The sequence below is a fragment of the Cyprinus carpio genome, chromosome A2, assembly GCF_018340385.1.
Source record: "Cyprinus carpio isolate SPL01 chromosome A2, ASM1834038v1, whole genome shotgun sequence".
Taxonomy (NCBI): Eukaryota; Metazoa; Chordata; class Actinopteri; order Cypriniformes; family Cyprinidae; genus Cyprinus; species Cyprinus carpio.
In genome coordinates this window covers 12,171,157-12,194,168 of record NC_056573.1, presented here as the reverse complement: position 1 = coordinate 12,194,168, position 23,012 = coordinate 12,171,157, and the positions used below count along the sequence as shown (strand labels likewise).

The following is a 23,012-nucleotide window of genomic DNA, read 5'->3' as shown; positions in this document are numbered from 1 at the left end:
GCATCAGCGCCTATCGACTATTCTGAGCTCCTAGGTTTTATTTTTGGGTCCGCTGGATACTGACACTGTTGTCCTGTGATTGGTTCACCTCACTTGACTTTCTCTTTTGACATCGGTTTAGAACGACTCAACGAGGTGCTACTCTAATATGCAAAATATACCTAATATTATTCAAGTCATTCTAAATTTTAGCTCAGGTTACCATTCTCAGACAGTGGCCATTAGACATGTGCATTCAATTGTGCTGCTTTTCTATTATTTTCCATCTAAATGGTGTTCTAAAAACTTGAAGCTAAAGTCAAAAGAAGTTCAACTTAAAAAAAAAAAAAAGTGTCTTTAGACGTAAAAATCTATTTTGTGGACCATCTTGTCGTCTGTACGCGAAACCGTTAAAAAATGCAAAGGAAAACCGTTTTCGTTTTTTTAGTACAATTGCTTGTCCTTTTTTGTACTCGCATAGCAGCAAGACTCAAGTGCAGTCAGAGCTAAACCAAATATCTTAAAATCAGTCACAATGGGATATTGTTTTTGTACAAGAATAATACTGAGTAACTTACATTTTAGTATTAGGGTGCGATTTGTGAAAAAAACAGAGGGGGGGATGTTTTGAAACATTTTAATTCATAAAAATAAATCATGAGAACATTAACTTCATCACTGCATCTGCAGGAATTGTAAAATCTTTTTTCTTATTAACTCATGAAGCAGCCTAACGCAATATTTTTACTCTAATAGCTTATCTTTCCCCACACATATGAACTGTGATCATGCACAATGAAAAAACACGTAAGAATTAAATCCCCCTCCCAGTAACATGGATAGTGTCACTCGGCTAGACATGTCAAAACACTTTTATGAATGGTAAAACTAAATGGCACAACGTAGTGTCAACTTAAACATAAATAGGCTATAGTGTAGGCCTATGCATCATACTAGGAAAACAGTCTGCCTTGATGACGGACTTCTGTCGTCTTTTTCTGCTTTCCTGTGGGGGCGTCATCGGCATGTCGTCCCTCTTTTACCCACATTTCTGCGAATCTCCAGGCAGGGAAGTAGGCAACCCCTGGCCCATTTGTAGGTTGTTCAGTGTGGAGAAGTTTGTTTGTTTATTTGTACTTGGTGACATTCTGTAAAGCCGTACATGGATCAAAGCTAATGGACAGGATCAGATAAATTAGCCGCAACTTCATCTATTGTATCAGAAGGCTAGCGCTGACAGTGGGTGGTCCATTTCGGATTTTATTGTTCTACTATCGCACTGACAGTTCACATTACAGTGCTTTACTTCGTTTATATATCAGCCTCTGCTGAACCACGGATTGATTGCAAAGTTAAACCATCACAGTAGAAACAGTTTTTACTGCTGCTTTTAAAGTAATAACGTTAACTTTACAGCGATGCTGAGCTACAGTGAAATGATAGAAAAGACAGATGCATCATCTGTGTTAGTCAATTCGCCTCATTTGCGCGAACTGGACGCGCCCGCGCCGCGCTAAAAGCCTCATTCGCGCCGGACCTCTACATTGACTTAACATTGAAATCACTCGCGGCAGACGCTCAAGAGTGAGTGAGTAATCAAAAAACCTTTGCTTTAGTGAAACACCGTATGTGTAACTTCGGCCATTCTCAGTGGTGTGACTGGGACACTAACTCTGCTTGTCATCATAGAAACAGATAATCAGATTGTGATGTTTATTCCCGCTTCAGTAATATGCTGAATATGCTGGCTTCCTTTGTTTCGACACACAGCTCCACTGCCCAGCGGACCGGCTTCAACCGTCTCGCAAGTGTTGATAGGCTATTACTCGTGAGGTGTAACCAATCAGATAGCGCCGTGGACGGGACATTGAGCAAGTCTGCAGAGTAGTGAATACAGAGAGGCTGCGCGGCAGCTATATCAGAGCCAGCCAAAGTAGCGCATTTTAAAATAAAATTGACTTTAATCAAACCACGGATCCGTGATAAGTTTTGTGATCCGTCTCGCCACTAGTGTAGTAGCACTGATCACTTTGAGGGGGGGATAAATTTATCCCCACCGGGGATAAAAATAATTAAGCAGAGGCAGGGATACATTGACCAGAAAGGGGAAAATCCCACGCATCCCCCCCGGCAAATCGCACCCTGAGTGTTGCTTTGTTTTTGTGTTTCCACCGAAAATAGCTCCAAACGAATCCACACAGAGCCGTTGTGTCTCTGAGCAACAAACGAGTCTTTCCTGAATGAATCAGTGTTTTGAATGAATCAGTGTTTTGAATGAATCAGTTGGAAGAATGATTCAGTGACTCAATCGAACTACTTGCGTAACAATGTAACTTGTAAAAACATGCGCTGGAAAAACTATACATAACTGAAGCTGTTGTTTGAAGTTAAATAATGTAATACAACACAAATCACCAGATGGGTGTGTCTAGCTCTCAGTTGGTGAGAAACTCTGAATCAACTTTGCAAAATGTGACACACTGCACGCTGGCGACACCTATTGATCAAAAAAGCTGGTGTAAAAGTTACATAAACACACCAAACATGCATAAAATAATTACATTATGCAGTGTGTGTAAATATCCAGTCCTCTATTTTGATGCTGATGCTCCACAACACTGCTTGCTCTGCTTTAAATGGCTGTTATTGTGATACACATCTAGGAAACAAGTAACAGCTTTGTCTGAGTCACGTGGAGAGTAAAAGTGTTGTCTCTAAATAAAAAGACTCTCTTGTTAACAGTGTAACTCTGTGATACGCTGTGCGGAGTTGTGACAGGTCCTTTAGAGAGCTATAGATTGAAGGCAGTGTTTCAAAGAGGCTCAAACGGATCTGCTTTACAAGAGGTAAATACTGTTCAGACTTAGCCGTAAAAACACTGCACATAGCGACTGTGATCACTGGTGTCCTTCAACTAATCATGCATAACACGAATAACATGACTCTGATGAATAGAAAGTTCAAAAGAACAGCATTTATATGAAATAGAAATATTTTGTAACATTGTCTTTACTGTCACTTTTGATCCATTTAATGTGTCCTTACTGAGAAAAAATAGAAAAATCTTACTGACCCCAAACTTTTGATTGGTAGGTTAACTTTCTTTAGCATGTTTGGAAAGAACATTTTTTTGTTTTCAGTCTCACAAAATGTAGAGTGACATCTACTGTGCATGTGTGTTAGAATACGATCATTTTAAACAACATACAAACTGTAAAGGTTGCATATAGAGTACAAGAGCGTAACTCACTCATAATTTACATTATGCTGGACAGTACAGAGGTTACTGTGTGCGTAAGGTCGTAGTGTGTCTACTCATTGTGACTCTGCCTTCCTGCTACAGGCGAACATCAACAGACACTGGCTAAACCATTGATTCTCCATCTCTACTGGCCTCAGGCTGTCCAAGCCACAGCTATAGCAGCTACACAACACATCACATAACAGCCAGCGCTACTCTCTGCCTACTTTAACACTGTCATACTATGTATAACAGTGCTTGCAGAGGAAGAAGGAGGTCTAAATAACTCCAGAGCAGCTCTCAACAACAACATATTCACACAGAGTGTAGATCTCACTCTGTAGTTATTTAAAATTGTCCAAATGCTCTCCAGCACAGCAAAAATTAAATTTACAACATGGGACAATGGCGTGGTGCAACACAGACACTTTAACATAGGTATTTTTTGCTCAGAAAACCTGCTCAAAAAAAAGTTCCACCACTTTTTTGCTAAACAAACAAACAAAAAAAAAAGTTTCACCAAGGTCATTATTTAATTAATAAAATCTAATCTTTAGAACAGAGTTTAGCACATGACCAACTCAAATTATGGTGAAGATAAATATTGCTTTAATAAATGTTGCTTTTGTTGCTTATACATACCCAATGCATGAGTGCCGACGTGTTGAATAGTTCACCTGCATTGCCTTCCTGGGAAAACGAATGTCTTTACTCATGGTGAGAGAGGATTACACTAACTTTTGAATGCTATAGTTAAAATTCAGAAAGTGTGTCCGATGTTGGACAGCAAGGATGTGTCAGAACTGAAAGAAACACCTCAGAAGATTTCTTGTCTCAACTCATCTCATGTCTGCTATGTGCCCAGTATCTCCATCCGCTGAGAAACATAGTGCTGAGACAATCTTGATGAACAAAAATTCAACAGAGTTCAGCTGGGCACTCTGGGAACTTGACCTAAACTTAAAAAATCCACTACATCACCAGCATAAAGGCCCACCATAGCCTCTGCAGTGCACCAAGTCCTGGATGAAAGTCTTTGGGAAATCACAACACTCTTAAGTTTGCCTTGCTGAATCCCACAAAGTCCTTAAAGGAAGAGCATAACGGGGGGAAAAAAAAAGCCTAACAAAAAAGTATGCTCCTAACCATCAAATGTTATTTGCTGATATTTTATTAGTTGCATAAAAGTCTGAAAATCTGTGGGAAAAAGCTCCAAAATGCAGAGGCTCATAATCCCATCAGATGCTCCACAGAGTGTGCCGTCCCATCCAGCCTCCTGGTGCCATTCTCTGAATCCAAAGCCCTGAAACTAAACTCTGGCCTGAAACAACCAGCCTTTGATAGAGAGAGAGACAGAAAGATAGAGGGTGGAGGGAAGGGGGAGAGAAGGACACACAGAGAGAAACTCTGTAGCACTGGCGCATGTGTATATTTTTATGGGTATTTTTCATGGGTCGGTTTGTGGTATTGTGTCCTGAGTGAGATAAGGCTCAACATCTGCAACTTGCTGCTTTACCGTCTTCTAGTGGACTAAAAGTAGCATCCTTAGTCCTGCACATCACTGGCCTGTTTCCAAATGCAACACTAACTGGAACCTGCCTGCAGCGAAATAACGGCACTGTGTGTGGCTAAATCCAATACATAGAGAGAGGTAGTATACACAGAAGTACACACAGAAGCTCAACATCCTAAACTCAGTTTTGTGTACTTTGCAATCAATCAATCAATCAATCAATCAAATAATTTATTTTATTTGTTCTTATTTTTTTATTTCTTATTTATTTATATGTGTGTGTGTGTGTGTGTGTGTGTGTGTGTGTGTGTGTGTGTGTGTGTGTGTGTGAAGAATTATGACAGGAAAAATGTTTGCAGCTTAAACTGTGTCTAATATAAAACGTTGTGTGTAGTCTTTACATTAACTGAGATAACATTGGTTTGGATGGTTTGTATTAAAAGAACAAGATAATATTAGAAAATATTAAGTACTAAATGACATCAATGTCAGGTGAGGTGAAAGATAAGAAAAAGCCACTCAGCTCTACCCTCTAGTGGACAAAAATATATATTTTCCACCTACAAAAGAAGGTACAAAAGAGGCTCCTTCAAACCTATTGAGCAGTTCACTTTACATTTTACTGTCATTTTTCTTTGACATTTTGTCCATAAACATAAATAATATTTAATTCAGGCGAATATGGAAATAGTCCTGCAGTCTATCCTTATTATGAACGGCAAACAAATATTACCCTAAAAATATAAATTAAAAATCTATACTATACTATTTCCATTGTTCCTTTATCCAATCTTTCATGCCTGCACATAACAGAAAGATATGGTGGCCCAGTAGTGCACAACAGAACGACATTAAAAAAAAGCAATGCTCCCGATCACTAGGGGGCAGTGTTGAGAGGTAAACACCAATATTTCCTCGAGAAGCCACTAGAAATTCTCAAAGGATTAATATGTGTAACTTAATATGTGTAATCGATATTTAAATGAGCAACATGTTTTTATTGAATGTTTTGATATCCTGATAATCTTAATGTATCGATTCATGAATCGAGCAGAAAATAAATCAAAAATATTTTCTATTTGGACAGTTTAGCTCTGCTCTTGTACACAAGGGACTCAACGCACGGTCACAGCCATTGCTCTTTCCGTAGAGCTTTCAAAATGACAAGAAGAGAAGATGATTTTTCATCTTACAAGAACTTCTGGGGATTACTGTAAATGAATTTCATCGCACAGAGAAGGGCATTAAACGTTTCAAGTTACATCAACAACTTTAGGGTGAGTATTGTTCTACCGTCTTCTAGCAAATCTAGCTAATAAGGCTGGATAATGCTACTGCACCGATTTGATCAGCACTAAAATAGCAGGACTAAGCTAGAGTCTAAACTTTAAACTCCGTCCACCTCAGCTTTTTATAACTTGTAAGAGATAGTAGAAATAACAGCAGGGCTCCCGGTAATCCACGTTTATTTGCATCAGTGGCTCTGATAGGTTTGCTGTGATAGGAACTTCTGCACTTGATATAAAGTATTTTAAATACTGTTGCCATTTTTAGATTCTCATGTATTGTAATAAAACTTAAAGGCCCGTTCACACCCTAACTATAAAGATAACGATAAAGATATTGTTTTAAAAATCATTCTCATGGGTTAAATGCAGAGCGCGAATTCTGAGTATGGGTCACCATACTTGGCTGTATGTCACGTCACTTTCACTTTGAAATATTACTGATCTCTTTACAGTCTATTGGCATGTTTGTAACATTATATAAAATATTCATTATTCCTCATAATTTATTTTAAATATAGTTTCATTTACAATGTAACAATTTAAAATGCAACTGAAAGTAATTCAAAATGTATCTGAAATCAATTAAATATGTAACCCAATGTAATTATCTTCACAGATTGTTTTAAAGGACTCCCATCCATACTGTTGCAGCACTGTAGCAGACAGCACACTATTCAGAACTGAGAATCAGTGCAGTTCCTCCTGTACAGAGCCACACTGAATGGAGCAGGGCTGGCACAAACCTAGAACAATGGTAAGTAAGAGAATGTTCAAATTCTTTAATGAATGACATAATTAATAAACTTTGATTAATAATATTAACATGTCCCATTGGTTTGCCTAGAGAGTCAACCCAGGTCCTGTCAGTGGGACGATGGTCCTGTTTGCAAGAGAGGAAACTCGCTGAGTGGTTATATCATATCTTGCTTTATTCATAATGTATAACATGCCTATTTGATTAGCCCTAGCAGAAAAAAGTCAAAAACACAATCATATTGAATATGGCTCCATTCATAATGTACGCAACATGTAGTGACTGGTGGAAAAATGTACATTTTTTTAATGGTCAGTTTACACTATACCTTTGTTTTTCATCTTAGGAGAATGTTTACATTGGTGTCACCAGCGATTTGCCTGATCTATCAGTCCTCCAAGTGGCAGAAGTGTTAAAAAAAAAACATAGTAACATACCATTACACAATCACAGTTATTAGTATTTGTATTTTACATAACTATTACACTGTATCAAAGTTTCTAAATTTTTTGTGTGGATATTTACGTTTACATTACACTGGTTAGCAAGAAACCATATTAAAGTTATATATATTTGCATTTACATAATATTTAATTTCCATTTTATATTCTAGTCTGTACAAATAAAACCAAATTAATCCATCCCAAGTGTTTTGTGTAAGCCAGATCTCTCTGTGGAAGACCGACTGAAAGGTGGACCATGAAGAGGAGGAACTCATTGAAGGGCTGCAGAGACTGACGCTGTCAAAATAAATTTTAAATAATTATGATACAATTAACGTGTGATACAAAATTTAAATAAATCTAACATTTTCTTTCTCTGTCATACAATATCAATATTTACCACTGATTGCTTGTTATTCCAACTTCTCTCCTCGTTGTAGCTGTCCTTTCTCTGGTCTCACGAACCATGTGGACATGTTCAGAAACCTCCAAAAGGCCATTAAATGTATCTCAAATCTAGATTGGATGAGACACTTTTCAGAAAATACACACCAAACCTGTAAAAAGATAGTTTGCCTACACTACTAAATAATCATAATCTAAAAATTTAAAACATAAATACATAAAAATAAACACAGATAAAGAAAAAAAAAAAAAAAGATTTTAGCTGGGATTTTAGCTTATTCTCCCTCGTGTCATTCTGAACCGTTATGAATTTCTTCTGTGGGGTCTATCTAAATAGCTGACTGACAGTAACATTATTTACAACATTTCTGTATGCCAGTGAAGAAAGCAAGCCATATGGGTTTATAATGACATAATGGTGAGTATATGATGACAGCTTTATTTTCATTTTTGGGTGAATCATCTATTAATCCGTTAACACGTATTGCCTTGACCCACATAAGAGGTTTTTAAACAGGTAACCACAGCGACAAAAAATAAATAAATAATAATAATTTAAAAATTCACAACAGGCCTACATTGTGCTCGGTAATATAGTAATAAGGGTTTAGATCTTACCTAGTGTAGATTCGCATGCGGTTGTCATTCTTGAAGTGGTGCCTGCAGACTGTAGTATCAGAAGTGATGTTGAAATCCTTACATCTAACGTTACTACTCGGAATCCACTTATTTCGAGTTTCTTCATCCAGGGGAGAAGTATGAAAAACCTTTGAGGAGCCTCACAAAACGGGAAACAGCAATAGCTGTGTAAACCTCCCTCATGGATGTTTATAGAATATATTGTATTACTGTGGTATACTTAATTTGTTATATTATAGCAATATGTATAAATAAATATTATTTTATGATCATCATTTATTGACAAAAGATTGCTGCTGGTAATGCACTCACGTGGCAGAATACAGAGCGGAAACTTTATGAGCCCTGAGATTTCACAGGAAATACGTAGGCTGTGTGCCGTGCATAGAGTCTATTGCCCATTTCTGCAGACCAACTGCCCCCTAGTGGTCAGGAGCATTTCCGTTGTGTTGTAGCTTAATGTCGTTGTGTTGTAAGCCTATGTTTGCTTTTTTAATGTCGTTGTGTTGTGCACTACTGGGCCACCATAGTAAGATGATCATCAGCATTCATTTAAAAACAAATGGCCTAAAATGCCTGCAGTGTGACATTCTTTTTATCCTCTAAAACAGTGGCATTTCTCTATACAATTTCTATAAAATCTATTATAATATTGTCCTGAAATGCTGAGATAAGCTCCACCATTCTGTTACCCTACATAGGACAAGCAGTTTGGAGATTTCTTTGTGCTTTATAATTTTAACCTAAAACACAAGATATTATTTGTCAACTACCCTACTACAAGAGAACCTACAGTCCTTATATGTTTGCAAAAATAAATAGAAGAGAGAGAAGAGACAAAGTTGTAGTTGATCTGTTTATGGGTGTACAGATCAGCAAATGACAGCATAAAGCTCGAGAAGAACATCAAGAGCAGCGTGAACCTTACACACAAGTTTTGGATCCAAAACACATCGAGCTTCTCTGGAAAGTTGTTAAAGCACAGGAAGCTGAAACAAAGTCGCACCCTTTAAATTCTGGTTGTCAAAAACCTTTAGTAAATAAACAAGAGGAAGTTCAATTTCTTCTCTAAAATACCCACAGTTCAGATTATGTTACTTCACTGAACTCACATGCTTTGTAAGTGCAGCGTAGCACAGAAACACCTCGCTAAATATTGAGGGATTCATGGGTCAAAATATTTGCCAATGTGAGATTAGTTAATCTCCAGTGAACATCCTAAATTAAGAACCAGAAAATCTCCTGAAGATACGTTACCACTCTGTGAAAGGACTTCTTGGAGCAAACAGATCTTCTGTTATTATAACCCTGTAACAATCTGCTAAAAACACTTTAAAGTTCCTGACACTAAATGTTAAATAAAGTCTCTTGCTCCGATTTGCTTCATCTCTAGTGGAAAGTATTCTGACAGAGATATGGCTTGTTTAATCGTTCCTGTTCCTTCACCATCCTGTCATAATTCTCCAACAGCCTTTCTCCCAAATCCTTGACACACACACACACACAAGAAAGATCTTTTCAGTATTAAAAGTCACATTTGACCTGTGTGGACTTCCACTATTCACCGAGCCAAGAGAACTGCTTTAGAGTCCATTAGACAGACAACAGGTTGACTCTTTCCACTTACATCACACAAACCAGCTGACATGAACACTGTGTTTAAACATTTCAGCTGAAACGGCTCTCTTGCAGATTTATTCTCCGATAAACAACTTCTGAGTTTACTGGTCACCTCTTGGCAAAATACCTAATATCTGTAAGCAGTTCATAAATATTTGAAGTAATGTCTATTTCACAGTTTTCAAGTATAACGCCTCCTCTGAGCTCTGCTAATTATTTCTCAACGTTTATTGCGTGTGCGTGCATGGCTGGGGATGTTTACAGTGTTGTCAGCCTCTGACTTCCTCAAATCTTAGAAGTTTAACAGACACAGAAACAGCTCAAAACAGAGGCTGTAACATGTCAAAGGCACAGGCGCTAGATAAATACTTTGGCACTGGCTTCCAAAAGGCCAGTTTTAAGGATTTTTAACAGGCTTTGTTCTGCATTATGTTTTATGTTTTTGCATTATGCATTATGTTTTATGTACCATAATACATCTGTATTATGTTTTTTTTTTTTTGGGTATAAGTGCATGTGTACATTTATACTGCATTGCTGGACGCCAAATTAGTGATCATCATTTTATAGTGTAATTTGTTATTTATTGTTATGTTATTTTGCTGAATGTTATATTTTTAGGTTACCTCTCAAAGCATTTTTACAGTGTAGTTTTTGGAACTTGATATACCTAAGTCAGCAGTTGTGTCACATAATACATATTAGGTTGTCAATGAGGTTTGCAAGTTCTGCAAGTTCAGGCCTGACAGTTTTTTTACCTTCATTTTAGTTATTATATTTTTTTAACCTCAAAACTCTGAAGGTGAAGAATCATGTGATTCAAACAATGTGAATATTATAATAACTGCTGGTTTTTGATGATTGACATCAATAAAACCAGTTCTCTTAGAAAGTTCAGAGCTAATTTATCCTGAGTTAATTTTACTACATGTTTGGACTTAACCAGGCTTAACAGACACAACCGGTATAACTACATGGATAAAAAGCAGTTCATTTGATTGCTGCTGACAATAACCACTTCAGGTCAAGACATCCACCCAAACAAAGACATCTTTTTATGCTTCCACACAGCAGACAAACCACCTCCCTGATTATAGTGATTATTATTGTAGCTAGAAGTGTTAGCATCAATACAAACTTTAGACGGGGGGGTGAATGTCTCAAGCAGCCACAATATTTGCCTTGTGATGTGTTGTTACGTAGATGCCTGTGCCACAAGACTCCTGTGTTTTTTTGAAGCCAAGCCTCCTGGTAAGGACTAAATGAACAATTCAGAACAATTCGGATCCTACCTGGGCGTGTGAGCCAAAGTGAAGCGCCTCTGCAAAGCAATGCTGCGGTTCATCATCAGCCTGCGGAAGAGCAGAGGCGAGTTGCGGGGTGAACTCCGAGGAGAGTCCCGCGGAGACATTTTGGGGGAGCTGGTGGGAGAGTTTCCCTTCAGCTTGAGATGCGAGGGCCTCTGAGGTCTCTCCTCTTCCGAACTCTCTGAGATCATGTCGCTCATGAAAGCAGAGATCCTGTGTCTTCACAACTGGCAAAACAAGTGTCTAGTCGTGGCATGGGACGCTCACTCACACTGCTGTCTCAACACAAAAACCACAATCTACATCTCTTACCCTTCACTAGAGCTGAGAAATCCAGCCTTGCTTCAGAGATCACAGGCACATTAATGGAGCCAGCCATCATAGCGATGGAACATCTCCCCTCGTGAACTCGCTTTGTTTACATAACTAGGAAGACTTCCCTCTTCAACAGACTAAATATGGCAGTGTGATTTACAATGAGAGGACTCCATGATAGAGCTCTCTAAGTGGCCCCACCTCCACATTAAGCCTATTAGTGTGCAAGGTCCAGTGTTTACTGGTCTATAATGACTTCCTTTTTCAGTCCCCTGGCGCGCAATAAAGCCAACGCATCAGCGGCGCAAAGCAGAGCTGATCACAGTGTTCAGATTTCCTCCAAGAAATGCGTATGCCTTTCACATGCTCTAGGTTTACCAGGAGAAGTCACATGAAAGCTCTGACTATAAAAAGCAAAGTCAGATAAAGTCAGACAGAGAGCATGGCTCATGTCACGATGGCCCTCTATCACGGGCCCCATGGGCTTTGATTATCAGAGGGGAAAAGGTTCCCTGTGATCCTTTGACTACTTGATGAGGAGTGTATGCAAAAACAATGTGCATGCAGCGGCCCTAAACAAGGTTTTGAATACTTTAGAGACACTTAAAAAGGTCTGTTGCATTTCAAAACATTATAATAAAATTAAAACTCTTAATTAGAATTTATTTTTTTTGTTTTCATTTTTTAAAACAATATAGCCTACACTACTGTTTAAAACTTAGTGGTCAGTAAGATTTTTTTTTTTCTCTAAAAAGGAAATTTTCCTGAAAATTATTTAATTAATGTATCATCAGCCATTAGTAAATAGTTTTCATAGCTAAGGTGAGAAACTACACCTGTCTGTGGTTACCCTGTTGGGTTTATATATTTATTTCGCTTTGGTGTTTTGTTATCTGTGCAATGACATTCAGACTTTTTACATGGGACATTTTAGACATTTTAAAAAGCCATTTTGAAAGCCACTATAATGTGAAGTTTTAACCCTGGGCATTTTCTGACAGTATAAACAAAACTTATAGTTTGTAGCTATTTTTTTATTATTATTATTAAATATCAAATCATGGATCATGAATCATGTGCCGGCTGTCCTTCTTATGACTTATATACTTTGATATCTTAACAATATCACTAAGTTCCTGAAAAGTTTGATAAAAAATAAAAATAAAAAAAAGGTTAATGTTCAAAGTTCATGTGTAATTGCACATTTACTAAGTCAGTTCATGACTTTTTGTCTTGGCTGTTTTCTTGTCAATGTTATTTTTCTGGTCTTTAGGGAACAATAGCTCCCTCTTCTGTCTCTATGCAAAACGTCCATTTCTGGCTCCAAATACTACATCAATTTGAAGCATTGCCAATTATATACTGTAGACATGTAATAACTATTATTACAGTAATAATGTAGCTCACTGTACATTTAATGAAATTAGAAGTTTTATAGCTTATATTAGTCACAAAACAGCATACACAACCATTTCAGTCTAAAGTTGCTGACATGAAGCCACTATTTTGAAAACAGGTACATGACGAACAGTTATGTGTGAGGTTGCCAACATCAATAAAGGATAAAAAGGGACAATTGTGATTCTTTATAGGAAAATAAGGGACAGAATAAGAGACAATTAAATATTTGCACTGTACCACATAGTGTATGTCAGTTATCAAATCAGCATATTAGTAAAGCATTCTGTGTCTGCAGTTAAGTATATGTATAAAAGGTATAAAAGGTGTATAAAAGGTTCTCAAAAATAATCACATGCTTTACTTAACCTATTTATGTACAATTATTCTTAATTATTTTTTTTATGTCATACACACACACACAAAAAAAGTCATACGTGTTACACACAAACCATCTTCGGAACACAATTTAAGATATTTTGGATGAAAACCTGGAGACTTGCCTGTCCCATAGACTGCCAAATAAATAACAGTGTCAAGGTAAATAAAAGGTATGAAAGTCGTCGTAGAAGAAAACAAAAATAATGAATCTCTCCATATCACCTTGTGGCTCAGATGATCCAGAAGAGCATACACAACATATGGTGATAATGAGAGACACAGAGGAGACTGTTGACAAAGGAATTGTTGAATAAAGTCATTATTTTTGTTTTCTTCACTTACAAAAAGTGTTCTCGTGGCTTCATATAACCCAGATTGCACGTCTGATGGCAGATGGAGTATTCTGACGACAACTTTCATACCTTTTATGGACTTTGACACTGTTATTTACTTGGTGGTCTATGGGACAGTCTCAAGCCTCCAGGTTTTCATCTTAAATATCTTAAATTGTGTTCCAAAGACAAACAGAGCTTTTACGGGTTTGGAACGACATGGGGGTAAGTGATTAATGACAAAATTTTCATTTTGGGGTGGAGTATCCCTTTAAGTCATCCAAAGTGTCTTTAGAAAACAAAAAGGGCAGCTTACCATGAACTTTGAAAAGTATTAGACTCTAGGCCATTGGGGATGAAGGTGGCCTTGTGGGGTGTGTCCTCTGAATCTTCCTGAGCTGAGAGTCGGCGGGACAGAGGGGGAAGCTGAAGGACCCCTGAAAATGTCCTTTTAACTGTACGGTGACCAGGCATGGATTTGGATCCGTGCAGGCCCTGCTGGTTCACAGTGTCCCATTCTCTCTGAATTGAATAGAGAAGGTAATTAATCCACACCAATACATGATCTCTGTCTAGAACAGCACAGAAGACAAGTGTAGGCTAATACTACTGACATAATTACTATTAAAGTAACATATATAATAATAATAATATATGATGTTAAATAGTCAAATAAAGGTATTTCCTTTTATTTATTTTTTATTTTTATTTTTTTTAAATATCATATAATACCTAATGATAGAAATCTTAGGGTGCACTTCATTGACTTAGTATGGGGGCAGTTGTGTCTTAATGGTTAGAGAGTCGGACTTGTAACCCAAAAGTTTGAATCTTAGTACCAGCAGGGATTGTAGGAGGGGGAGTGAATGTACAGCACTCTCCTCCACCCTTATAACTCACGACTGAGGTGCCCTTGAGCAAGGCACTGAAACCCCAACTGCTCCCCGGGTGCAGGAGCAAAAATAGCTGTCCACTCTGTGGACTTGGATGGATTAAATGCAGAGCACAAATTCCGAGTACAGGTTACCATACTTGGCCACACGTCATTTTCACTTTTTCACTTAAATTGATGATTTGCATAGTCACAGTGAAACTACTGAGAATCAAACCAGACAGGATGACTGTGAGCCCTGATCAACTGATATAACCCACCTCTGATGTCCAGAAAGACTTCAAAGAAGAAGTTCTCTTCATCTTGTTGAAATGGGAGGCAACTCTGAAAATACACACTTCATGATAAATAACAATAAATCTATTCAGAAAGTAGAAACTTGGCTTTTTTCAGATGCCTAGAAACAAATAAGCCTACTTTCTACAGGACTATACAGTTAGATAATATAAAGATAATAAGAAACACTAAGTACCAGTCAATGAATAGGCCAATCAATAATAATCAAAACAACTAGTTTAATAATGAACAGTTCAAATGTGCAGCACTCACAGATTCAAACAGAGTTTGACAGCAAATAAAACTTACCACTAAAACTGAGAAGATCTGGTAAGATGTATTGTGTTTTTCCTTCAAAAAAAAAGAAAAAAAAAAAAGAAAAAAAGTCATTTGACAAATATATTTTTGGAGCACATCTTCAGTCCAAGAGAGTTGCATTCCAGTCTCTTCCAAAATAAATAAATAAATAAAGGTTATTTTCCAAACCCGTGGCAAGTAACCTTTATAGCTCAACAACAAATGGTTTGTGAGAACATCCTGTCAGAACACCTTTTTAATCACAGTTTGGCAGTCCCTATGAAGGCAAGCAGCATCTTGTCACTCTCACTCAGCAGGTTTGTCTGTGCTGAAAAACTGTCATACACCACTGAAAGATGCATGCCCTGATAGATGAATAAAAGTGCTCTATGATATTTAAATTAAACTTCAAAGTTCACGTTACAATGCATACATAATATAGAATTAAATCCGACTCTAATTAAGTTGGCTTGAGAAAGCCAACTTACTGAAATGCTATTTAAACTTCTTATTATTCTTCTGAGACTAAAATCAACTCTAACTCCTCCTAAAGCTTTAACTCTACAGACTCCAAACTCCGCCCAGCTCTTCAGACTGATCTGGCCGAGTGTGCTATATCTTTTCTAACTGATCGGACTTACGGTTTTCATAAAAATGAAGATTAAAAATCATAAAATTATAAAATTATAAAAGCTCTTGTTCTGTCCAGGCTAGACTATTGCAATGCTCTCTTGGCAGGTCTTCCAGTCAGTTCTAACAAACCTTTACAATTAATCCAGAACGCGGCAGCAAGATTAATTTTTAATGAGCCGAAAAGAATACACGTCACACCTCTGTTTATCAGTTTACACTGGCTACCAGTAACTGCTCGCATAAAATTCAAGGCATTGATGTTTGCCTACAAAACCACCACTGGCTCTGCACCCCTTTACCCAAATCATTACTGCAGACTTATGTGCCCTCTAGAAGCTTGCGTTCTCCATGAGAACAAAAGTCCGTTCTTTGCGTTCTCGGAATTGAGAAACAGCCTTGTTATAGCACTTATATATCATTAACAATTTTTATTCCAATAATGCTCCCATAATCAAAACATAAAAATATCGAAAATTGTAAATATTTTTTTAAATATTTAATTTAAATAAAAATCCCATAGACTTACACTGAAAAGCACTGGCTCATCTGAACATTCCGTCAAACTCCAACTGTCAAAATTCAAATCTAAACACACTGAAGCCCATTAGACTCAGTCAGACTTCCCTTCTGTGTACTATTACTAACCCATTCAAACTCATCTATCTATCTATGACACTGTATTGCCTTCAAAACATTAAAACTTTAAGCTTTTAAAACTACTTTAAACTTCAAACTACTTCAGACTGAAAACCATCAAACTTAAAACTTTTTCAAACTTTTTGGTCCGACTTTCTCAAGACAACTTAAAGTTTGTCTTGACAAACTTTTTTATCTAGTTTATAGTAATATTCAACACACAATTTTTATTTTTTTATTTTCTTCCATTAAATAATCATAAATTCAAGTAGTTTCACATAATGACAAAGCAGACATCAAAAGTTCTATCCAACGGATAAATTTATCATCAAAAATAAATAAAAATTAATTAGGAAAAAATTTACATGTAAAGGAAATTTATGAACACAACAATAATAGTAACAATCAATAGTGACATTACTGCCTATGCAGCATCCGTTACAGCATTTCTTCAATGTATATGAAAATAATATCAGCAATTACTCTGATCAATAACATAACTATAACTGTAGATTACTATAAAAACTGTATTCTATTCCATAATAAGAATATAATTTAAACAGTGTGATTTTATAAATTGCCCTCCACATGTCAAAAACACACAGATTTTGGAAAATACATTTTTCAATACTTTTTAAATGATCAAAAAAACAATAAAAACAAAATAACAATGGCAAGTAACCTTATTTATTTTTGCCAATGTACCTGGTATTACTAGATAAAATTATATGAATTATATTATGTGAAATTTAAAAACAAAAAGCTGTCCATCAACAGTCTTGAATAATGAGATTTAAGTATTTTTTCATGACTGAAGTGGTGTTTTTAAATATTCTCTTTCTTCAGACATCTTCAGACAGTTCACTCAGCTTCTGTTGTGGCCTCTACTTGGTCTCCTGGAAAACACAAATGTCATTTATCTGCTGTTACAAGGAAGCTTACACCCAGGAGGAGAGAGTTTAATAAACCCTCACCACCAAGACTATATTTTTAATTAAGTAATATTGTTAAGTAGTTCTCACAAATGTATTATTATGTGATGCCATGTATTATGTGACAGATGCAATCTTTCTTACTGTGTTTGAGGTAGGAGAGGTAAGTGTCCCATCCCAGGGTAACTATATTCACATAAAGGACACGAAACTTGGGTGGCAAGAAGTAGAAGTTCACCATTTGAGCTGCTGGCCAAACACACCAATCCGCCTAAAAAGAAGTGTGTTATGAAACGCTGTCAGCTATGAAGTTAAGTCATTAAGGACAGATGCTTAACAGTGCAACATACCTTGTAAAACTCCCAGAATTTGTCTCTGAATTCTGCTTGTGCCTCAGACAAAGTGTGACCCTCCATCATACCCATACCTCCATAAATAAATAAATAAACAAGCAGGTGTATTATTCATGCTTTAATTTTTTTTTCATTATAAATCATAAATATCATTAAGTCTTACTACTGTAAAATGTACACTACAGGAATAAAGATTCTGATGTTTTGAAAGAAATCTCACCAATTCTGTATTTATTTGATTAAAAATACATTAAAAAACAGTGATACAGTGAAATATTACTGCAATTTAAAATAGCCTACATTTTTATTTGAATATATTTTAAAATGTAATTGATTCCTGTGATGGCAAAGCTGAATTTTCAGCAGTCATTACTCCAGTCAGCGTCACATGATCTGTCAGAAATCATGCTAACATTTTAAAATATATTCAAATAGAAATTTTTTTTTTTTATTAATATTTCACACAATAAAATTTTTTACTGTATTTTTCAAATCAAATATATGTAGTCATTTTGTGCATAAAAAAATTATTTCAAATATATATATAAAAAATCGTAATTATTGACAGGTAGTTATTTGTAATAAATTTGGAGACTTTGAATGGAAATCTGCAGCAAGATCTCACCTAGAAAGTACCAGGCCCCCAGTGCTGGCGATGCGACCAGCTGATCAGTAAACACTTTCTTGCAGACATTATTGATGCCATTGCCTACAAAGTATTTATCAAGCCACAGGTACCAGTAGTGCAGGAAGGGACCCATAGAGCATCCGACGGCAAACATACAACCTATAGGAGCGCAACACCGCGAGAGTTCATAAATCATGCAATACTTTTTATGAAAGGTGGTGGTGGAACTATGATGTCACTTTGTAGGCAAAAACCCAGAAGCGAGTTAGCATTTTAGCACTTCCGGTTCCATAAAGAGACTGATAGTGCATTCAGGCTATACATTTTATTGTATTTTTTTTTATCAGTATGTGTGTTCTCTGGGAGTTGAACAAATGTACAGAAATACGTGCTTTCACATGTCCTTTAGTTATGATTGTTTAATTTTTTCACTAAAAATTGACTAAAATATTCATATTAATTAAGGATTTATTGACTTTTAATGCACCTTATTTCGAAATGTACAGAAATACGTGCTTTCACATGTCCTTTAGTTATGATTGTTTAATTTTTTTTCACTGTACTATTTGTTATTAATGTCTCATTTCAGTTTTAGTTTGGCTCTAGTTTTGTATTTATTCCAGTTTATATGAAAAGGTTCATGTAGCGTGGATTAAAATTCATATACAGAGTAAATCCTTTTCACTGAACAACACGTTAAAAATAAGTTTGAAAGAGTTGTGGGCGGTGTGTTGATGGTGACGCTGAAGTCGAGCGACCGGGTGCTGTAGTTCGTTTATCGCCCAATTATACATGCTTCAAAATTCATCAAAGTTATATTATTTTGTGAAGATTATCTGGTTGAACACAGAGCTTATTTTTTTCTATAATCCAAAGCCTATGGAGAAATCCTTCAGGCTTCTGTTCGAGGGCGAAATCCAAAGGCTATGGTTCGAGGGCTTCTTCTGTTCGCGATCCCGGTGCGATCCGCCTACAGAGTGACGTCATAGTCCCCCCCCACTCTGTTCACACGATACCATTAAAAAATGAAAAGAAAACGTTTTATGTAACTACCCAATGACACACAAATGACAAAGATTACCTCATTTTTAACAAGTCAAACTTTTCCGGTAGCAAATAGTTTTGTTGTCACCTGTGCGCGACCAGTCACGTGCTCATCCGGGCGTCCTCCGCGTCTCGCGCGTCTGCTGGATGAAGTCGCCCGCCGCCAGCATTCCTCCGCAGCTCACCGTGTTCGTCACGATCAGAAATCTGCCTCTGAAAAGCGGCTTCCAGTAGCCGGCGACCCTCATGAGAAAACCCTTACTCTGACGAGATATCATGTTTAGGTCGATTTCACTTCAATTACTGTCACGTTTCCGATCGATGAACGCTTGACGACTTCATTCGCCACTGCTGTCCGTTTCTATGTGGCGTAAGGTAACGTTACCCAAAAATATGTTTAAATACGGAGACGTTTTTCTAACTTAAAATTGAAAGGAATGCATCTTCCTTAATACTCTCAAATAGATTGATAAAACGTAGAGTTGTTCCGATATCCCCAAATTGTCCAGTTCGGCTGCAATTAGATCTCTAACACGTGTACATCTTTATATTTAATTCATAATAACCAAAGTCCCTTCTATAGTCTTTGATAACCCAGCGGAGCTTGCATTAGCCGGTGACTAGTCACACGCGTGATTGCGTTGCCCTCAAGAACATCAAGATTGCGTCTTGGTTGCGCAAAACGCCCTTCCATCACTTTGACCCCATCAATAATTTCGTCCCGTTTGAACACAGACTATCAGGAAATCATTTCTTGATTTTCGACTGCCTACTCTTTATTATTAGTTTTTATATTAACGTTAGCTCTTTTATTTATAAACCCAAATTTTCACTTTGTAGGTCAAATTAATGTCGGACTAATGATAAGCAAAAATGTGAAACCACTGAGGAAGCATTTATCTCGAGTAAAGTCCACTTTAGCAATGACTGATTTCTTAAAAACCATTTAAAAACAACAAAAAAAAATAGAAATTCACTTACAAAATTACATAATGAATTATATTATGTTTAAAACAATGTCACATCACAAAATTAGGGTTTCATGTACATACAAACATAAAAAAATATTTTTTAAAAAATTCAAATACATTGCAGCATGTATTTTCTTATGTTTCAAACATTGTCTCATCATTCCGGACATGAGTAGTGCTGTTATCGTAGTGATTGATTACTTCATGCAGTAACTGTTGGTTTTCTTCTTCAACCCGACACCACAAGCAGGTGGTTTGTCACCCTGTATGAACACAAAGAATAAAGGCATCATGTAATGCACTCTTCATTGACATGATGGAACATTAAAATGAGCATAAACACTAACAGGTTTACAAACAAACCTTGTATAAGCTGCACACGAGGTTGAAGAGAGAACTCATCGCTTTATCCTGAAGAGCATCCGAGTGTTCCTGCAGGAACAACAATCTGCCGTTTAATCACCAGGAAACACTGAACAAAAACATTTTCCTTGTAAATAAACAAATACTTGTCCTTACTCCATTAATAGTTATCCAAGGCACATATTGATGAGGGGGTTTCAGACCACTTGTTTTCACTGCATTTTGATGCATTAATTTATTGCCCTCATCTCCATTCACACATTTCATGACTGAATCCCAATTTTTATCAGGAAAGTAGACTCCAAAACACTGAGATAAGAGGTACAGATTAGCATTGCATTGCATCGGGGGTTTACAATAAATAATAAATGAAAAAAGAGAAGGTAAAATATAGATGACAACATACTGGCTGGGCAGCTTTCACCACATCTGCTCCTGACTCCATGCAGAAAATGACTGAAATAGCATCTATTCCTAACATACTCAACAAGCAGGTCTGATAGAAAAGACTACAATTATAATACCTGTATTTCAGCACTAAACAAGACACCTCCAATATTAACATCAGTCTGCTTTTAAAAAAGCTTTAGGGGTGAAATAAATGGCAAAATCTCACCTCGATCATGTTACCAAGACATTCAACCTCTCCATGCTGACAAGTGAAGATGTACTTCCCTTGATCTTCTTTCTCCTATTGCGAAAACATTACGAACAGCATTTTAACATACATTCAACTTACTTTAACTTTTACTATGTGTAAAAGAAATTGGTTGCTATTTGCACAAGTGCAATTTATGTTCGCAAGGTGTGAACAGAAGTGAATATAATCTCGTTTACACCTTGTTAAGTGTAAATAGCGATATAGATGCTAGTCATATAATATGTAAATAGAAGTAATGTGATGTCTGTACTGGGGTAAACTGTCTGAGCAACAGTTGGGTGTGTAAATATACCTGTGCATTTCCATATGGAACCAAATCAACATCCATGATGTCCTGCAACATAATGAGGGTTGGCACGAGCTGCATCACAAGAAACTGTCTGCATCCAGGACACAGAGACTCATAGTACAGGCTCACATTGACCGGGGCAGCGGTGGGCTTTGTAACGTTAAACTTCATGCATTGTTCCAGCACCTAATAAAGAAGAGAATAAAGGCAAACGCTCAGCTTCGTTCACAGTAATCGGGCAAAAAAGAAAAAAACAAAACAAAAAAAAAACTCGGGATTTCCCAGACAGCATAAAACGATAAGTGTAAATAGACCTTTTTCGTCAGGACGATTTGCATATCCAGTGTAGCCTTTCTAATGTAAATTTAAATGCAGTTTTACTTTTTCGAGCTAGCAAAATTATTGACAAAAGGAAATTATAATAAAACATCCTAATCGTCTCATGCTATGACATTTAAGGACGAATTCGTAAGTTTTGCTAATGCAAGAGTCACTTACCCCACATTCAGCTGCAATGTCTCGAGAGTCGCACCATTTTGAAGGAGGATAATTACAGGAGTTTAAAAACCTGCCGCTGCATTTACTCAGCGAACACACAGCGAAGAGTAGCACAGACACTTTAAAGCCGAGCATGATTCCTGTCCACCAGCTTGCCTTGATCTTTGAAGAAACTGAGCGTGTCCTACATTTTTAACTTTCTTCCTCCCAAACCGGTGCCTCATAGTGATTGGTGAACTTACGTGGCGTCATTAAAATCCGGCAAAACCTTGCTCTGTAAATGCTGGAGACTTTTATTACAGCATGAAAAATTATTGCCCTATCACGAGGAAGATCTGAAAACATAAACTGACTATTGGCTGTAAAGTAAAACAACAGCAAACAACCAAGCAAGCAAGCAAAAAACCCTATTGGAACTTTGCACGTTATTTTTTATTTTTTAAACATCAATAACACATACAGTACAGTACATTTACAAAATTAACTTCTAGAATGGCGATTTAATCCCAGCTGGCTACGTAACAATTTACTTTTTAAGTTTGAAGGCTCTCAAATGAGTTGCATTTTACACGGCTTTTACCTCTAAATGAAAATGTCTTGTTTCTGTGTGAACTTCATACACGACTGATGGTGGGAACAGTCACATGAGCAGAGCTGTTTAATGCCAGTTTTCTGCTCTGGAATATGATTTCCGTGTCAAAGCTCTGTAAAAAGAAACAATGTAGCCACACAGAACCTGATTGCATACCTGATCGATCCACATTATAAAACCGTAGATTCAAAATTGACAGTTCTAATTAGTTTTTGTGGAATATTGCATTGTTCATTCCAAATGATTTCTCCGTGCACATTTTATTTACAATTCATGTGACCTCGCCATCTTTAATTAAATGAGCAGTTCACTTCCAGAATGAAATTTAGTC

At 36.8% G+C, this 23,012-nt stretch overlaps 3 protein-coding genes and 1 long non-coding RNA gene across 5 annotated transcripts in view; all 4 read right to left on the bottom strand.

Moving 5' to 3' along the window:
* The window catches only part of LOC109055914 (cAMP-specific 3',5'-cyclic phosphodiesterase 4D-like), a 43,760-nt gene extending 28,328 nt beyond the window's left edge, over positions 1 to 15,432 (bottom strand). The window contains exons 1-3 of one of the 2 annotated variants that reach the window (XM_042773430.1): positions 15,094 to 15,432; positions 14,769 to 14,832; positions 13,933 to 14,138 (exon numbers count right to left, since the gene is read on the bottom strand). In XM_042773430.1, coding sequence (XP_042629364.1) covers positions 13,933 to 14,138; positions 14,769 to 14,810 — 248 coding nt within the window. In that variant the 5' untranslated portion in view covers positions 14,811 to 14,832; positions 15,094 to 15,432. Of the gene's footprint in view, positions 1 to 11,175; positions 12,183 to 13,932; positions 14,139 to 14,768; positions 14,833 to 15,093 lie in introns of those variants that run through there. The other variant, XM_042773456.1, reaches the window with a different exon arrangement.
* LOC122148120 lies at positions 7,174 to 7,678 on the bottom strand. Its single transcript, XR_006162091.1, has 2 exons — positions 7,620 to 7,678; positions 7,174 to 7,516 (listed from the first exon to the last, which is right to left on the bottom strand). It is a non-coding gene; the product is annotated as an uncharacterized LOC122148120 (long non-coding RNA).
* A 1,139-nt stretch (positions 15,433 to 16,571) lies between the features above and the next one.
* Positions 16,572 to 20,207, bottom strand: LOC109099603 (mpv17-like protein 2). Its single transcript, XM_019113117.2, is given in 5 exon segments — positions 16,572 to 17,246; positions 17,427 to 17,553; positions 17,633 to 17,709; positions 18,261 to 18,422; positions 19,396 to 20,207. Coding segments are annotated over 5 exon segments (591 nt in total). The 5' UTR covers positions 19,586 to 20,207; the 3' UTR covers positions 16,572 to 17,211.
* A 174-nt stretch (positions 20,208 to 20,381) lies between these two features.
* On the bottom strand, positions 20,382 to 22,314 carry LOC109099600 (gamma-interferon-inducible lysosomal thiol reductase-like). Its single transcript, XM_019113114.1, has 7 exons — positions 22,090 to 22,314; positions 21,595 to 21,777; positions 21,258 to 21,332; positions 21,048 to 21,137; positions 20,798 to 20,950; positions 20,642 to 20,710; positions 20,382 to 20,541 (listed from the first exon to the last, which is right to left on the bottom strand). The coding sequence occupies exons 1-7, from the start codon at positions 22,222 to 22,224 to the stop codon at positions 20,476 to 20,478; spliced, it is 771 nt and encodes a 256-aa protein (XP_018968659.1). The 5' UTR covers positions 22,225 to 22,314; the 3' UTR covers positions 20,382 to 20,475.
* Positions 22,315 to 23,012: the final 698 nt, after the last annotated feature.

What these genes read in the sequence shown, in the direction of transcription:
- LOC109099600 (XM_019113114.1), bottom strand. Translation starts at nt 22,224, where the DNA reads ATGCTCGGCTTTAAAGTGTCTGTGCTACTCTTCGCTGTGTGTTCGCTG. An exon ending in TGGTGAAAGCTGCCCAGCCA is followed by an intron (nt 20,951 to 21,047) that starts GTATGTTGTCAT and finishes CTCTTATCTCAG; the next exon opens with TGTTTTGGAGTCTACTTTCC. An exon ending in CTTGGATAACTATTAATGGA is followed by an intron (nt 20,711 to 20,797) that starts GTAAGGACAAGT and finishes TTGTTCCTGCAG; the next exon opens with GAACACTCGGATGCTCTTCA.